At 33.7% G+C, this 16,831-nt stretch overlaps 1 protein-coding gene across 1 annotated transcript in view; it reads left to right on the forward strand.

The window, feature by feature from the left end:
* LOC106456861 overlaps positions 1–16,831 on the forward strand; it is a 46,869-nt gene that overhangs the window by 2,289 nt on the left and 27,749 nt on the right. The window contains exon 2 of the mRNA XM_013916233.2: positions 10,371–10,452. Coding sequence (XP_013771687.1) covers positions 10,450–10,452 — 3 coding nt within the window. The 5' untranslated portion in view covers positions 10,371–10,449. The remainder of the gene's footprint in view (positions 1–10,370; positions 10,453–16,831) is intronic.

Genomic DNA, 16,831 nt, shown 5'->3' on the forward strand with positions numbered 1-16,831 from the left:
TTGTACCTCTTGCCATTGTTGTTGATTTTCCTGTAGATGCTGTTGACTTTCTTCGTCTTTCCTTTCTTGTTCCAGTTGCCATTGCTGTAATTTGTCTTCTTGTTTCTTTTCTTTTTCCATCCTACAACTGCTGTAATCTCTCTTCTTGTTTATTTTCTTTCTCCTCCAACAACTGCTGTAATCTCTCTTCTTGTTTATTTTCTTTCTCCTCCAACAACTGCTGTAATCTCTCTTCTTGTTTATTTTCTTTCTCCTCCAACCACTGCTGTAGTCTCTATTGTTTACTTTGTTGTTCGAGCTGCCATTGTCGTAGGTTTTCTTGTAACTGCTGTTGTCTTTCTTCTTGTTTCTTTTCTTTTTCCTTCAACAACTGCTGTAATCTCTATTCTTGTTTAATTTCTCGTTCTTCTTGTTTCTTTTCTTTTTCCTCCAACAACTGCTGTAATCTCTCTTGTTTATTTTGCTGTTGGAGCTGCCACTGTTGCAGGTTTTCTTGCAACTGCTGTTGAGGGCAAATAGGGTTTTAGGTTGTATCTACAGAAATATTGAATACAAGTCTAAAGAGGCTATAATTTCATTGCACAGGTCACTGGTTGGGCCACATTTGGAATACTATGTTCAGTCTTGGGCTCCTTACCTAAGGAAAGACATTTAATTGCTGGAAAGGGATCAGAGAAGGGTTACTAGAATGGTGCCTAGAATGGAGGAGTTGTCTTTTGAGGAGAGGCTGAAATCTCTTAAATTGTTTTCTCTTGAAAAAGAAGAATTAGTAGGAATCTGATTGAGGTGTTTAAGATTGTAAAGGGTATTGATAGTGTTGATGCATCATCTTTTTTTTATATTCAACAGTGAGAATAGTAGGACTAGTGGACACAAATATAAATTTTGGCAGGGTAAGAGTCATCTTCAGCTAAGACAGTTTTATTTTTCTAACAGGCTTGTTGGTCTGTGGAATGGGTTGCCTTCAGAGGTTGTGGAGGCAGTAAATGTAAGTGAGTTTAAGAAAAAGCTCAATAAGTATGTGAATGATAAAGGCTGGCTTTAAGATTTTTGAAATTTATATATTAATAGTTTTAGTTTAGTTTAGAGGATGGAATGGTCAAGATGGACCAATAGGTCCCGTGTTTTCCATAAATGTTATGTAATGTTAAACTTCATTACAAGTAACAAATCTACAATGCATTGACAAGCTTTTGTCATCATCACATACAAGTGCATAAAATTTATCATTTCAATTTTAAACTTAAATCGTTTCTGAATTAAGTTATTTTCTGTTATAACACCAATGTTTTTAATAAAAACAAACCTCTTTAATCAATAGAGACTCTAAATTAAGAAATCAACAAATATTATTCCAGTTTTGTTGTTTATACATTTCATTTTATACTGTCACTACAAAGACTAACAACAATATTAGTTTATACTTTTGTTGCTAAGCAACATGATATAAAAGCCATTTTCTGTACATATTAGAAGTTGTTAATCTAACTGATATACTACATTTTTGATGGGCTATATGCTAGTAATAATAAAAAAGCATGTCTGTCTGTGATTTCCATTTCTATGTGCTTTTTTACTAGCTTGTCTCATAATAAGATGTGCACCAGCATGCATTCCTTGCCCATTCAAAGCGATCTTCAAACTATATTTTCTAAAAGTGGGATCCTTGTCATCAAATCAGTGTGTATTACAGGGGTATGAATTATAATCATTACAACGGTAGAAGATCTTACTGCAAAATAATAAGTTAGAATTAAATTGATACAATGTTACAAGTCTTAGAATGTGAAATTTAAAAGGTTGGTTAAAATTAATGTTTTTAGGCATATTGACTTGAAGTTAAAGCCTTGAAACAGTGAAGTGGGTTCATCAGTTATTAGTTTTTAGTTGTACATAGTATCTCATACTTTTAGGTTTTCTATCATTAACATAACATGTTAGTAAAATCTTTAGAAATTATATACTGGAAATTTGGAACTTGTGAAATTATTACTGTATGTTAATATATTCAATAAAATTATTTTGAAAAAAAAGAGTATACGTAGGTTCTTAATTCATATTCCATTCAGTATAATCAGAGTGAGAAAACAATCTCTTGTTCAAATATTCTAATATAGGCCTAATTAGAATTAGAAATTTTGGACATGGGCTAATATAGACTGTATGCAGTTATAGCTCTGATTAAGTAAAATATTTTTTTTGTTTTCAAAATGTATACAGTTTAAAAACATAGCATTGAAAAAAAATTGATTAAAGATAAATTCACAGAGAACATCATTTCATAATATATTGAATTGCAAAGGACTTGTGAATTGATTATTTGAACAAAAGTTTTTATAATATTTGGAGAATAGTATATTTTCCAGGGATAACATCAATAAATATGTACATTTGCTTTGTTATGTTTGACTTTTTCTATAGCTAATTTAAGTACAAAATTTACATAGCATTTATTACTGGTAGTTTCTTTGAGAATTAATGTTTCTACTCATACATATAAAATTTTGAATTGTAATTAATCACGGAGATATAGAATCAATTATTAAGTACCAGTTATTTTCATGTCTTGTAGCTGGTAGTTTATATATTTTTTGTTTGAGGTACATTTAAATTTTGAAGCTAAACTTTCGTGAAACTTTATGGTAGGAAGATTATAAATATTAAACATGTAAACTGTACATCTAAATAGTTCAAATTGTTATGTTTCATTACACAATAAACATCTCAGGAGCATATGAGGAGATTTGGCTGAGCACATAATATTAAGTATGGTTTTTGTTTGCTTTATTCTTTTTGTTCCTTTTGTTCAAGCTATAAGAAACTGTCAATTAAAATGAGATGCTTAAGCTAGTTTCTTATTTTTTGTAGTCGTTTTTAGGTATTAATTTTTAGTTTAAAATGATTTTATTTAGGTTATGACCAATATTAACTTTCTTATAGTTACCCATTTTTATTTATAACAAATAAAATAAAACTGTTAATTTATGTTTGAGAAAGAGTTATTTGGTGTTCTGCTACATCACATTTACTGAATAAATACGTCTTTTGGTGCTTGTTAAGTGCAAAAACTACAATCTAAAATATAAGTAACTAAAAAATACAAATAGTTTCAAAAACAATATAAAATTATTAATAATTGTTCCTAAACAGAAACATTTTCTTTAATGTCAGTTTCCTTCTTGAGATTATATCATTTAGTAGAGGGAGGTAGCAAGCAAAGACATGTCACTAGTTGACTTATAATGAACTTTTTTATTGTAAGATATTCATGGTAATTTTTGAAAAAATCAATAAATGAACCATTTTTATCTTGAGAATATTCAAACTGTTAGAATATTTAAATGTGCTCTTGAGCAACTGGATGCCCAAAAGCAGTTTTTCTGCAAAGGTGAAAAGTATTATATGACCAACCCACAATAAGTTACTTAGGCTCATTCCATAGCCTTAGGACCTAATTCACAGTGCCAATAACATGTTACCGCTGATAGTAAAGAGCAGTACAAAGGTGCCTGAATTTAATTTATGACAAGTATGGACTCTTAACTGTAGTTCCAACCCACTAACATGAATATAGTAAATATTGTGGACAAACTTTAACTGGTACCACTGCTGAAGAAATTATTTTTAGCAGGCTTCCTTTTGGGGATGTGGCTGCTTGCAGAGTTAATTCCTTCTTCATTAACTGAATTAGTACTTTGACACCATGGACTTGATGTTTGGATATTGGTAGATGGAATTTATTAAGTCAATAGGTTTTAGTTTATTTTAAGCATGACATTGGCTTGTTTGAGTTCTAGAATGCCCAACTATGTTCAAGAGATTAATGAAGTTAATACTTCCTAATGTATATTTTTATAGATCAAGTGTTGTTGTCTTGCAAAACCTTTGTAGGGGCCTTGACAAACCTGTGGGTGTTGGAGAGACTAAAGGCTTCTGATATAATACTTGTTTTTATTTAACAAGTGTTTGCTGGAGTTTTTGAGTCTCATGATAAGGTGGAGATGAAAATGGCCACAATTGAAGAAGAATGTTTATAGTTTTCTGGGCCTTTTGATGTTATGGGAGTAAATCCTTTGATTAACACAACAAAATATTTAGTCTATCAGAGATGAAGATTGCAAGCATTTCAGTTAGACTCAAAATAAGTGGTGTATGAATATCTTTTCATGCTCAATTCAAGATGATGAGTTTATAATAGATACTGGTGCCAGTGACTTTAGTGTCAAAACTGTCTTGTGTGGAATCCAGAACAAGAGTTAACAAAGATGAGTTATTGCCTATATGTGTAATTCCTTAAAGTCATTTATAGGAACTGCTGTACTGCTAAGAAGTATTTTAGTTTCTTGTGATAGTAATGTTTAGTTACTGCTTTGTTATTACCTGTAGGATTGTAAATTCACTTTGAGGTTGTTCATATCATTTGAAGTTGCTAGGAAATGTTTGGATTTTGCAGGGCATGATAACTCATCCAATAACAAACAAATAAGAGTATGTATTTACCATCAAGCTGTTGATTGATAAGCATTCTTCAGAGGAAAGAAGTTATGTTAACTGTAATTATTTAGTTTTTTAACAGTAAATAATGGGGATTCAGGTGTGTGACCATTTTATTTCATACATCTATGTTTCATTATTTAAATGTATGCAGATAATTATAGAAACATTGGTTTTTAACCGGTAGTCACCTGAATAGTGTTTGATAGGATTTTTATTTATTGACTGTTTGGGGGGAAAGGGCATTTACAGCCCTAGTGCATTTTTCAAATGTGAAGGACCTGGTATACATTTTTAAAGTAAGCTCTTCCATTGAAGATGATACTTGCATTCATTAAAGATAAAGATAAAAACTAAAGGCATTGTCCAGATGTTATTGTACCAAATAGTATAAAAGCACCAATGCCCCAAATAATAGTCTAGATCGAGGAACTGAAAGGATTAGTTAGACCACTAGATATACAGAATGAATGAAAGAAACCAGAAGACAATATGTATTCAGATACAGTACTTCCCTCTTCTCACAAGATTAGCTCTTCTCATTCATTGCTGCCCCCTATATGGGAACTTTTTCTTTGTACATACTACAAGCCCAAGCCTTCTGCTCCTCCTATTGGAATCAAGTCGTTCCAACGTTTGTCTCATATAAATCATCATGCGTCACCTCTCCACCAATAGGAGCATAGTACACTCACATGACGCATGTTTGGCAATACTTGTACTTGGATGTCTTTCTTTTTGTCTTACATTCAGTTTGAGCTATAGTTATTTCTCGAAGTGGTTATAATACTTAGTTTTTTTAACGTTACATTAATTCTATCTAATTCTAGTTGCCTTTATTTAATACATTCACTGTTGTTGACTATTGAAGCATGTACTCCAAATTCAATGTCACCACTTCAGGTGTCTCAGTTTCGACAGGCACTTTATCATAGGCTTCAGGTGTGGGCAACACAACGGGAGCCTTTTCTACATTTATTTGCAGGGAGATTGAATGTGACATGGGGAAACCTTTATCTTCAGACATTGCCCCACTTCCTCCTGAATCTGTGCAGGCTGATGAGGACTTTGATCACCTGTTTCCACCTCCAGAATTTGCCGTGCTTTCCCATACATTTCCTTCGTGTGGCTTTCCATTTGGCTCAATCCATATGTCTTTATCTATGGAAGTATATCAAGAGAAGTGGAAAGCCTTCACACATGGTCCCATGCTCAGGGATTTCCAGCTGCTTGACCTACTGTAGCTGGTATCTCATAGTTTCTCGTGTGGCTTTTGACCGGGATCTTTAGTCTCCTTGATGTCACATTATCAAGCAGCCTTTTCCCATACTTTTCATCTTTCCCATTACTGTGGAGTCTTTCCTTCACCTGTCCTTACCATGTTAATTCTTTCACTCCGGATATGTTGTCCTTCCTGATTACCTATTATTCTGGTCTGGGATATTAATGTGGTGCTCCATTCACTTACTTCACCTTCATTTGAACCTCTTTCCTCGTGTTCTGTGTTTCACCTTTCCCTTAAAGCACATTTCCTTTTCCTTTGGGCCTGTGGTCAATGACAGTCTGACTTGTTCGCCATCAATATTACACAGATACTTTATCACCATACCTATTTTCTCCTTTATCTGAATTGTTCTTCTCTCCCAAAGACCTCAACAGCTCGAGAGGGTAACTCCTCCTTTTTACCTATTTCCCTTCCCTCTATTTCTCATCACTACCCTCGTCCCAATCCGGATAGACTTTTATTTCCAATGCATGCTCTTTTCACAGCTTTCTTCCATGGTTCCCATTCCTGACTCTCTATCCCGTGGTGATCTTCTTCGTCTAGAAATATATCCTCTTCTACCCTCACCAAACGAGTTCATTGTTTGATATAACTGGCTTATTCCTCCTTGTCCCTTCCCATCATATTTACTTACATCATATCGCAGATTCGGATTTCTCGTGTTTTTGCTTTCTGAATGATGCCTGACTCTAAATCCACACTGTACAGCCATGTTGACTCGCACTTTATCTTTCATAGCTTTGCAGTGCTTACCATTGAGATGGGGTATTTCACAAGATCGCTTAAGGTGAATAACCTCTTGATGTTTGCTTCATAAACTTGCCCATTCTGGACCGTACCACCAGTATACTTCATATGTAAAGCAGAAGGGTATAGCTGCCCATCCCTGCCATACCTCGATTGAATAAATAGGTATGATCTACTTTTCAACATAGGGTTTTGTAATCACCCATTGCACTGTGTTAGGTTATGACGTTCCTCCAAACTCTCCAAGACATTCTCACCCCCTTTTTCTTCTAGTCGAGTATAGGAGTCCAGAAATGGGTTCCATACAAAGATGGCTATAATCATTCAGTGAAGAGTAAGGTGGTGGTGGTGTTCTGTGGGTGTAGATGATGTAATATCCTCCAATTTGTGCTAATCAATACAATGGAGTGAGACATCAGATTGCAGTTCACCCCTTCAATTGAGAGCCCTTATCCTACTCTAGTGTGGATGTTGGTACCCCATTGGCAGGTTTTGGATTTAGAGTGAACCAATCAACATATGTTCTCACACAGGTTTTGGGTTGTCTGTCTTCCTCCCTCAATTACCTCTATCTGTGTTGTGATTCATAGTAGTGTTATATGGGATTGTTCCAGTTCTGTCCTTGGTTATCCCTTGTTCTCTTTTCTTATGGGGATGTTATTGCCATTTGGAGGGTCACAGCCTGTTTCACAGTTGGAGGAGTTGATTGCATGTGATAGAAATCCTTTTGATACCACATGTCAAGTTCCTGGATTGATTGCTCAGAGTTAATCCTTGTGTCGTATCCAGGAATCAGAGTGGTTCTCAGTTCTCTGGTTCTTGGGTTTGAGGTGAAGATGGTATAATCCTCATCCTATCCTTCCAAAGATGTCAGTACCCAACGAGGAGGTTTTGGATGTAGCTGACTTACTGAGTATGGTCCGCCATGCTCTAGCCACTCTACATCCAGGAGCACATTCTTGTTTACCCACTTTTCTCATTATGGGATTGACTTACAATATCTTTCTCTGGTTAGGATTAATTTCCTACCACATTCTTTCCCACTCTGCTGTGTTCCTCTTGTTTTCCACCCTGATACTTTACACATTCCACGTATGGACAAAGAGTATACATGGCTCAAAAGTGGAGGATTTCACCTCTTCAGATCTTCTGATCTGACTCTCTAATCTGTAGAGGTATCCTTCTGTTCTTCCCTCACATCGGTCCCTCCTCCAAATCAATGTAAGATTCTATATAAATTCTTTCTGAGGAACTTCAGTGATACAAGTCCTTTCTTAATTAAAACAAGTTTATTCTTTCTTGATACAACTTTCTAGTACACAAAATTTCCACAGTCACTTGAAACTTAACAACCTTTATAACACACGCTATAAATCATAGTGATTCACACACTTTACTTATGGTGCCTACTGTTCGCTTGACTCAATTATCTATCTCTTCAATCTATCTGCATATCTCTCTACCGCTGGCTTTATTTGCTGGGCTTATATACTAAAAAAGAGGGCACCTGGCAAACATTCGGACATTTGCGGGGTTCCTCGATAATTCATGATCCTTCTAGAAACTCCAGCATACATGCTCCCAGTGTCATGTGACTTCCACTGTTGTAACAGTAGGATTAGCGAGAGTACGTAAAAGCTTTTATTAGGTTGGATGTCAGAAATCTGCAGAGAATTTATATTAATCTTGTGAACTTGGCTGTGAGTATATAGGTCCAATAATATATAAAGTAATGACTTATTATGGGTGTCTAACAATTATTGCAAAAATTCTATGTTCCTTCATTGAAGACATTGTTTTGCAGTGCTTCTTATCAGACTTAACATCAAGAACTTCCTTGTTAGTGTGAATTACTCTGAAATTTTGGGCTATATTTATATATATGTGTGTGTATTTGTGTATTTTATCATGATTATTTATAGTGGCACCAACTGTGTAATTGTTTTTATCCACAAATGTTTCTGTGACTGTACAATTAACTATCATCAGGGCACTGGACAATAGTGGTTATTATTGATATTATTCATAATATTATCATCATCATTGTATCATCATAATATTTCAATATTAGTATTTATACTAGAATTTACAATACCGAACCAATTAAACCTCATACATACATGTGTGTTCATATGTGTGTGTATATATTTATTTTGCAAATGAATTTCCAATAATTTTTTAATCATGAATCATTCTCAAGCTTATTTTTGACATTTATGTTTGATGTGTTACATTACCAAGACTATAAGTTTTCTTAATAGAAAAAACACCAAAAACATATGAAGTTATAATGCATAGCTGGCAAAACATGATGTGTTACTGAGAAAGAATAAAAACGTTTTTCAACACATCTTTCTTCACTGACCATATTTCAGTAAGAAGTGTGTAATATACCATTTGAATTAGAATTTTTATGTTGTATTCTATAACAGAGATACCTTAAGATTAATTGTTGTTTGTTGAATTAAAGGCTGAAAACACTACTAACAGAAAAGATATTCAAAACCCAATCAATTGAAGACCTAAAGCAGAATGGTCATAGAGACGTTTTGTAATTTGTATGGTACTCATAATTATGAAAAATTATTATTAATTGTTTGTAGATTTTTATGCTAAAAACACATCTTTTAAGTGACATGGGAAATGGAAAGATAAGCTCACAAACATGGTAGCTGCCTTCTCCTGCAGATATTCTAAAATGATACTCTTTGGCCAGAAGGGCCAAATAATTCTGGTAGGTAGAGTTTATACATTCTGAGATTGTTTGGCTTTTGTGACTTAAGGAAGAGGAAGAAGAATACATTCTGTAAATTCTGTGATGGTAAGAAGATAAATGGAATATTCATTTATTTTAGTCAATGATGGTATTTAAGGAAAGTGAACAACATCATTCATCTGTTCACACTTGGGAGGGTGACTCAACTCCATATATGGGATATGTAAGAATGGTTATGTGTGGTTTGGCAATAAAACGTATATGCAAAAGTTAGAAGAATGATTGAGGAATATTAATGATTCTGATAACTAATAGGATATAAAAAGTGTTTTGTGGGGGGAAAAGAAAAAGATAATAGCTTGGAAAAACGAAATTTTATGCCGTGGAGATATGATATAAATCTAGTAAAACCTACAACAAGGCAGCTGCATGGCTTGATTGAGTGAGATTATTTTTTATTTGATAATAAGGCAGTTTGATTTATTTAATTATGAGATTTATCCTTCTTGTGTAGACAAACTGTATTGAATATGTATACACAAGTCAAAATCCTACCTGAGTGAAAAATTTTGGTATTCTTGGTGGATACATCTTGGTATTCTGGTTGGATACAGGTCTTTCAGAAGAAGAAAAACAGTTTGAATGCAATAAGAAGTTTATAGGACATTTCTTGAAGTTCATAAGTAAAGGGCAAACCTTAATTAATTTTATTATATAGATTCTGAAAACAATACAGAGTTGAAAAAACCTTAATAAGAAGTACGATCAGTAGGCTGGATGTCTCCTCTCCCACACAGTTGATATGAAAGTGACTAAAATTTTATATGTCCTTTTTGATCCTAAGAAGGTAAATCTCAACCATGTAAAACAATGTTTTTTCTTTCAATTAACAAATAATTTTAATCACTCTTCTTCAACAGTTTATCAGTCCATTTCACACCAATATAACCCAAACTGAAGATAATTGTTACCATCAGAAAATCAATAATGTTTTATGGACTTACTTTTTTAAATTTTTCCATTATATATTTCTGTGTGCGGTTAATTAACTTTTATTAGATATAATTAAAGCAGTGTTTTATTATATGCTTTTCTAATTATTACTAGAAAATTTTGTATGTATTATAGGAAATTATAAAGTGGCTTTATAAATACTGCAACCTGAAAAGAAGAAATTGTTGCTACAAGCAAACCTAAGAGATTAACAATGGTAAGTCTAATTGTGTTAATTACATGTATAATTGAAGATTTATATTAATTTGAAATCATAATAAAACAAAGTGACCATATGAAGTGTACATATAATGTAAAGAATATATTGAAAACTTTTAGAGAGGGTTGAGTATCTTATATTAAAACGATTTTGTACCCTCCCCATGTTGTTACAGGCCATGATGTTGCCTTGCCCAGTCATGCTCTATCTTATGACTGTACATCTTGACATTAGCCCTGCAGTTTGGCTTCCACTGCAAAATGCTCCATCATAAGGCTGTTATGTTCAGTGTTCAAAACATCATGGTTTGTTTTTAAAAATATTGCTAGTGTACAAGTACTACAGTTTCTCAGTGCTCATTCCAACAGTACATTTGCACAGAAACCCATAGGCACTGTGTCTGGTGACTTGACAGTTTATTTATTTTTTTCCATAGAATTGCATAAATACCCATTTCATTCTCCAGTTTTATGTATGTGACAGTTGAATTAGAGGTATGATTAGAAGCTTTATCTTGATAAAACCTTTAGGCCCTGTTTTGAGATGGAGGTCCCTCTTTAATATGATTGGTACTCTTTCCTCTGGCTCAAGGTATGGTTTTTGTTACTGACTTTTGCATTCATGGATTTCCATCTCTTAAAAGATGCTGCACTTTTTTTACCACAACTGGGGTTCAACTTGTTGCATGTCTCTATCAAGATGGACCTAGTGTTTCAAGTTGACTAATATATGTTTTTTTCAATTCCATTAAGTATAAGGGGTATTCCCATCTTGGAAATTCTAAGCCTATAATATGATAACATCTTTATAATTTGGGTATATGTATGAATATGTTGCATAAGCAACCAGTTTTTATTGGTATCATACTACCTATGAAATGCCAAATAGTGGAAAAATGTAGTTTTGATGCATTCTATTTCGTCAAGACATTGTAGTGGCTGTGATTGTCACAAGACTTGCTGATTTCCATATTCAAAATAATTCTAATATAATGTACTGAAGCTTGTATTCATTGTTCTTGTTGTTAATTCCATTTTGTTTTATGATATTACAATTTTTAGCAGTATTTTGCAAGAAACAGTAATACATTTTACCATTTTTAGATTTATTATCAAACTTGAAATTAATTTCAGATACATTTCTATGAGCTTTTTCATCCTCTAGTCATAAAGCCACAGTGAAATATATTAAAATAAGTTGTACAGGCATTGGCATTGAAATATTAAGCAATAATTTTAAGTATTTTCATTTCAGTAACTTGGTTTTCTTGTCATTAAACCAAGTGTATCTGTACTTTTATCCCATACAACAACAGATATTGGGGAAAAAATAACATATTGTCTTCCCAACACTTGAACATAAACTTTAGGTAGATTATTGCAACTTATTTTTATTTTGTTACATATAATTTTGGGCAATTATATATGATTAGCATTTTATTGGCCATTGTGATGAACACATTAATATACAATGAATTTCTTTCATGCTTTGAGTCAAAATATCCTAGGAATGGAGTGGCATTATGACTTTGCAATTAGGAAATATTTTAAAAGAGACTTTTAATTTATACTACATCTTTATGGATAAGTCTAATTAAATGCAGTATATAAAAACTAATTGCAACAGCTTTTATGACAGGTGTAAGGCTGGATACCCTCCTCCTAACCATGGACTGAATGAAAAATTTCCAATGCTGCCAAGTTTTGGACAGGGGATGGACACCACCTGGGCCTCTATCGTCCTACCATCTGCTGTATGTCAGTTCCTGGTGTATCTGGTGTTAGTTGTGTGGGAGGTTCACACCTGCAGTGGTGGGGTTTGGGTATGGAAGATCCTCTTCCTTGCCATTACCCATTATTGAGGTTAAAGAAAGAGGATCATCTTCCTACCATGAATCATTATGTACAATTCCAGATGCCACCAGGTATTGATTGAGGTCGAATTCCCCATTATGTTCTGTCATGCCCTAACCACTATACACCCCAGGGGGGGTCCCATTATTTCTGTAAACTTGTTGTCACTAATTTAGCAGTGAAAACTAGAGGGAAGGCAGCTAGTCATCACCACCCACTGCCAAATCTTGGGCTATTCTTTTACCAAATGAATAGTGGGATTTACCATCACATTATAACACCCTCCATGGCTGAAAAGGCGAGCATGTATGGTGGGATGAGAAATCGAACCTTTGACTCTCAGCTTGTGAGTCAAATGCCACTAATCACCTGGCCATACCAGGCCATATAGGTAAGATATATCAGAAGTTAACATTTTCTTAAACTGAAAATGTATTCCCAATAAATACTTACCTCCTCTCACATTTCCCACTTGTCCTCCCCACTTCTGGTGTGGTTCAGTGTGATCTGACCAATCTTGAAGTGGTTAACAGCTGCAACATTAGAGAGGGCGATAGTTATGATAGGGGTAGTGTCACACTCTCATTGGTGGAGGGTTGCTGCATTATCATTTGCATGTTAGGATGCAGAGATAAGTGGGAGAATCAAGGCTAGTGGCAAGCAAAAGTTTGCACCAATAGAGGGCAGTATAAGTCAAGAAAGGTTTTTGTGAGAGAAGGTAAGTATTTATCAGAAATGCATTATAGTTTAAGAAAATGTTAACTTTAGAAATCACCCATAATGGCTAAACTCACACAGCTTTACTTCACTTTTACTTTTGATTTCCCTAACTTCCACTAACTTGGTCACCTATATATATTATGGTGTAACAATATTCACTTGAAGCAACAAAAAAAATTCAGAAGGTTCATGTAACATGACTTCAATTCACAACAATTGAACTATTCAACAAATGATTCATAAACAATTATGTGAGCAAACTTGCCAAAACTATCACTTCAAAGAATAACTTACTTTAACACTCGTGCTGTGTAAACAATCTAAATCATCATGTTCACATTAAACTTAAAAATTAAATGAAACAGCTATTCATGTATATCCAACAATAAAGTGCTCTTCAAGTAAAATACTTAAAGTATTTATTACACTATATGCAATAAATGCTTTCATTTCATACAGAAAGCCTCCTCCTATAATCTGCATCAACATTTGCAGTCCCCTTGATGGTCTCTCTTCACATAGTGCATTTGATAGAGCTTGACTGGATCCCTGGTCATGGTCTCGTTCTTGTGTTACACAAGGTCTGTGTTGTCTGGTCTATCTGTGAAGATATCTGCCTAATGGCACAGTAGATCTTGTAGCCCTTTCTTCTGCTTGCCATTCAGTGAAGAACTGAAATTGCCATATCCATCTGTGCCTCAATAGCTGCACCTGTGAGGTCTTCTTCCCTTTCAAAGTTCCTGATCAACAGATTGACATGGTAGATCTTGGTCTCCCCATCTACTTTTACTGTATGTTCCATTCTTTTGACTATTTCCTGCACTTCAAAAGGTTCTTTCCACTGCAGGGTGAGTTTGTTGTTGTCTGTAGGCAGCATAACCAAGACCTTCTGTCTGACCTTGAAACATTGATTCTTGGTCTTGTCACAGAAGTGCTTCTGACTGCCTTGAGCTGCATACAAGCTCTCTTAAGGTAATTGACAGGTCTCTTCCAGTTGGTTTCTGAGGTTTAACACATACTGATATCTTTTCCTCACTTCTGATTCTTCTTCTTCTGTTCACAGCTCTTTCAGTATCTCCATTGGACCTCATACTGTTCTTCTGTACAGCAACTCGAAGGGTGAAAAACCTGTACTTCCTTATGGGACTTCTTGGTAAGCAAGTAATACTGCATGCAGTTACCTGTCCTAGTCATGTGGTCTCTTCTGACACATCTTCTTCAGCATGCCCTTTAAGACTCCATTGACTCTCTCACAAAGTCCAGTACATCTAGGGTTGTATAGGGTGGTAAACAGTTGCCTTCTACTGTTGAGTCTGCACACCTCTTGCATCAGTTCTAAAGTAAATTGAGTCTCTCTCTGGCACTCAGGATTTCTTTTGGAAAGCCTACTCTGCAAAACACTTCCAGGAGAGCTTCTGGTACTCCCATCTCTATCTTCTGCAATGCTATGGCTTCTGGGTCACATTTCACATAGTCAACTACTGTCAACATATACCAGTTGCCCTTGTCAGAAATAGTGCTAGTGGTCCAATCAAGTCCATAAATATTCTGCTGAATGGCTCTCCTGAAGATGAAAGGCAGAATACTTTTGAAATGTTGTCATCCACACTTGTGTTTGTACAGCAGGCAATTGCTGTCCATTCAACTAAGTCTGTTCAATATCTTTCAGGCAATGAAATTAATATATATGTGTATGTCAGGTTTTTATAGGGGCTGGATTCTTTACAGTAGGTGTCTGTGACTTGTTGGTGATATATTTCAACATTAAACATATAGCACACAATCTACTCGTTTTAAAACAATATATTCAAAACAAGTCAAACATATGTACAAAAATTCATTATTGGTTATCACAGTTTGTATCCAAAGCTTTAAACATTTGTCTTCTTCAAAGTCCACACAGATGGGTTTAATTACTTTAGAACATCTTTTGACAAAAGAAATTCTTCTTATCTATCTCTGTTATTACAATACAAGCTGTGAAACTCACTTTAGAAATTGCCCATTACAGCTAAACTCACACAGTATAAATTCATTTTTATTTTTGCTTTCACAAACTTAAAATACTTCCACTAACTTTGTTGCATATATATTGCCTTACTAAGGCCTAGAACTTTCAACAAACTACAAGATGCTATCATATAATTATGCTCACGTAAGGCAACAAGAAAAATTCAGAAGTTCAATTTCACAGCAATTGAACTATGCAACAAGTGATTCATAAACAGTTACATAAGCAAACTTGCCATAACTATCACTTCTAAAAATCACTTACTTCAACACTTGTACTACATAAAGAATCTAAATCATAATGTTCACATTAAACTAGCTATGTACATTTTTCTAGGTAGATTTAAGGTATCAAACTACTGTTCAGTGCAAATACTGTTAGCAACCACAGGTAATCTAATTACTTGCAGAAAAATTTAAGTCAGATTAGCACCATAACACTATAGATTTAAAAATACTTATGAAATATATTTAATTTTGAATTGTTTTTATCGAATTAAACGATTTTAAGTAAGAATATCACTTCACTTACAATTGATATTATTAAAGGTTTTTATTATCATGTGTATTATTAACTAATTAGAACAACAGATATAAATGAATAAGCCATGGGAGAGCAACTTGGTATCAGCACGTATAGTAAACGTGTTTAATATCAGCTGATCCTTAATTGTAGTTTCTAATGCAGTGGCTTATATGAGTAACCATTTTTCATTCATGTAGTTCTTCCATAACAGAGTTTAACATTTGTTTTATAACCTGAAATAATTAAAGAAAATTGGCATTCTTATCTTAAATCATAAAATATATAAATAGGAATATCCATAATTAGTACATGGCAATAAAAATAAAATTAATTCCATGATTGTGGAATGTTATATAACAAATAAAGCTCAGGGTTCTCACTAGTGTCCCATAGTGAAGGGTCCTGGACTCTCAACTTTTTTTTTTTTTTTGCAAGAGTCCCAGTGAGATTTTCATGGTCCCCAAACTAATTTTTAGGGTCCCATTGACTGAATTGAATAAAATAAAAAAAACTAAAAAAAAAACACTTCAGTATCCATGAAGAACTTCATTTACAACGTACAATATATGTTTACCTTCTGCAAGTGGAAAAAGCATGTTACTGTTCAATGGAAAACTTTATTTACAGTTTACACTGCATGTTTCTCCTTATGAGTGCAAAGTAATTGTCATGATGAGATTAAATTTATTTTTCTCCATCTGAAAATTTTCAAGTATCATTTACATAACCCCTAAAACCTCCTAAATAAATATCAAATGTTTTTTGTTTTGTTTTTCAGAAAAACTGTATATTTTATCTGTTATTTTCTTACCGTAACTGTATATGAGATCAGTTGATTTGACTGACCTAATAACCACTATAAAACATCAAGAAATAGTTTTAAATTTCCCAGATTTTCTTTCTGGAAAGATTGCAAATTGTAACAGAAAACTACAATTGTTTATCCTAAGTAGCTTAAAGCTTGTAACAATATACATATATTTATATATATAAATTCTATTGTTTTATTGCCGTAACTACTATTCATGCTGTAATAAATTACAAATCATGTGGTGAAGGTGCAGCTCACATTATGGTGTCAAATACATAATGCACAGACTACTTGTAAACATAAAAATTATTATTATTAATATTATTATTTAATTTACTTTATATAACCTAAACAAATTTCAATTTTTACATTTTAGTTACTTTTATAAATAAAGAATACAAATGAAAAACAAGAATGAAGTACTTACCTGAGTTTTTTTTTTTTTGCTTTTGACTG

This window comes from Limulus polyphemus, unplaced genomic scaffold (genome assembly GCF_000517525.1).
Source record: "Limulus polyphemus unplaced genomic scaffold, Limulus_polyphemus-2.1.2 Scaffold266, whole genome shotgun sequence".
NCBI lineage: Eukaryota > Metazoa > Arthropoda > Merostomata > Xiphosura > Limulidae > Limulus > Limulus polyphemus.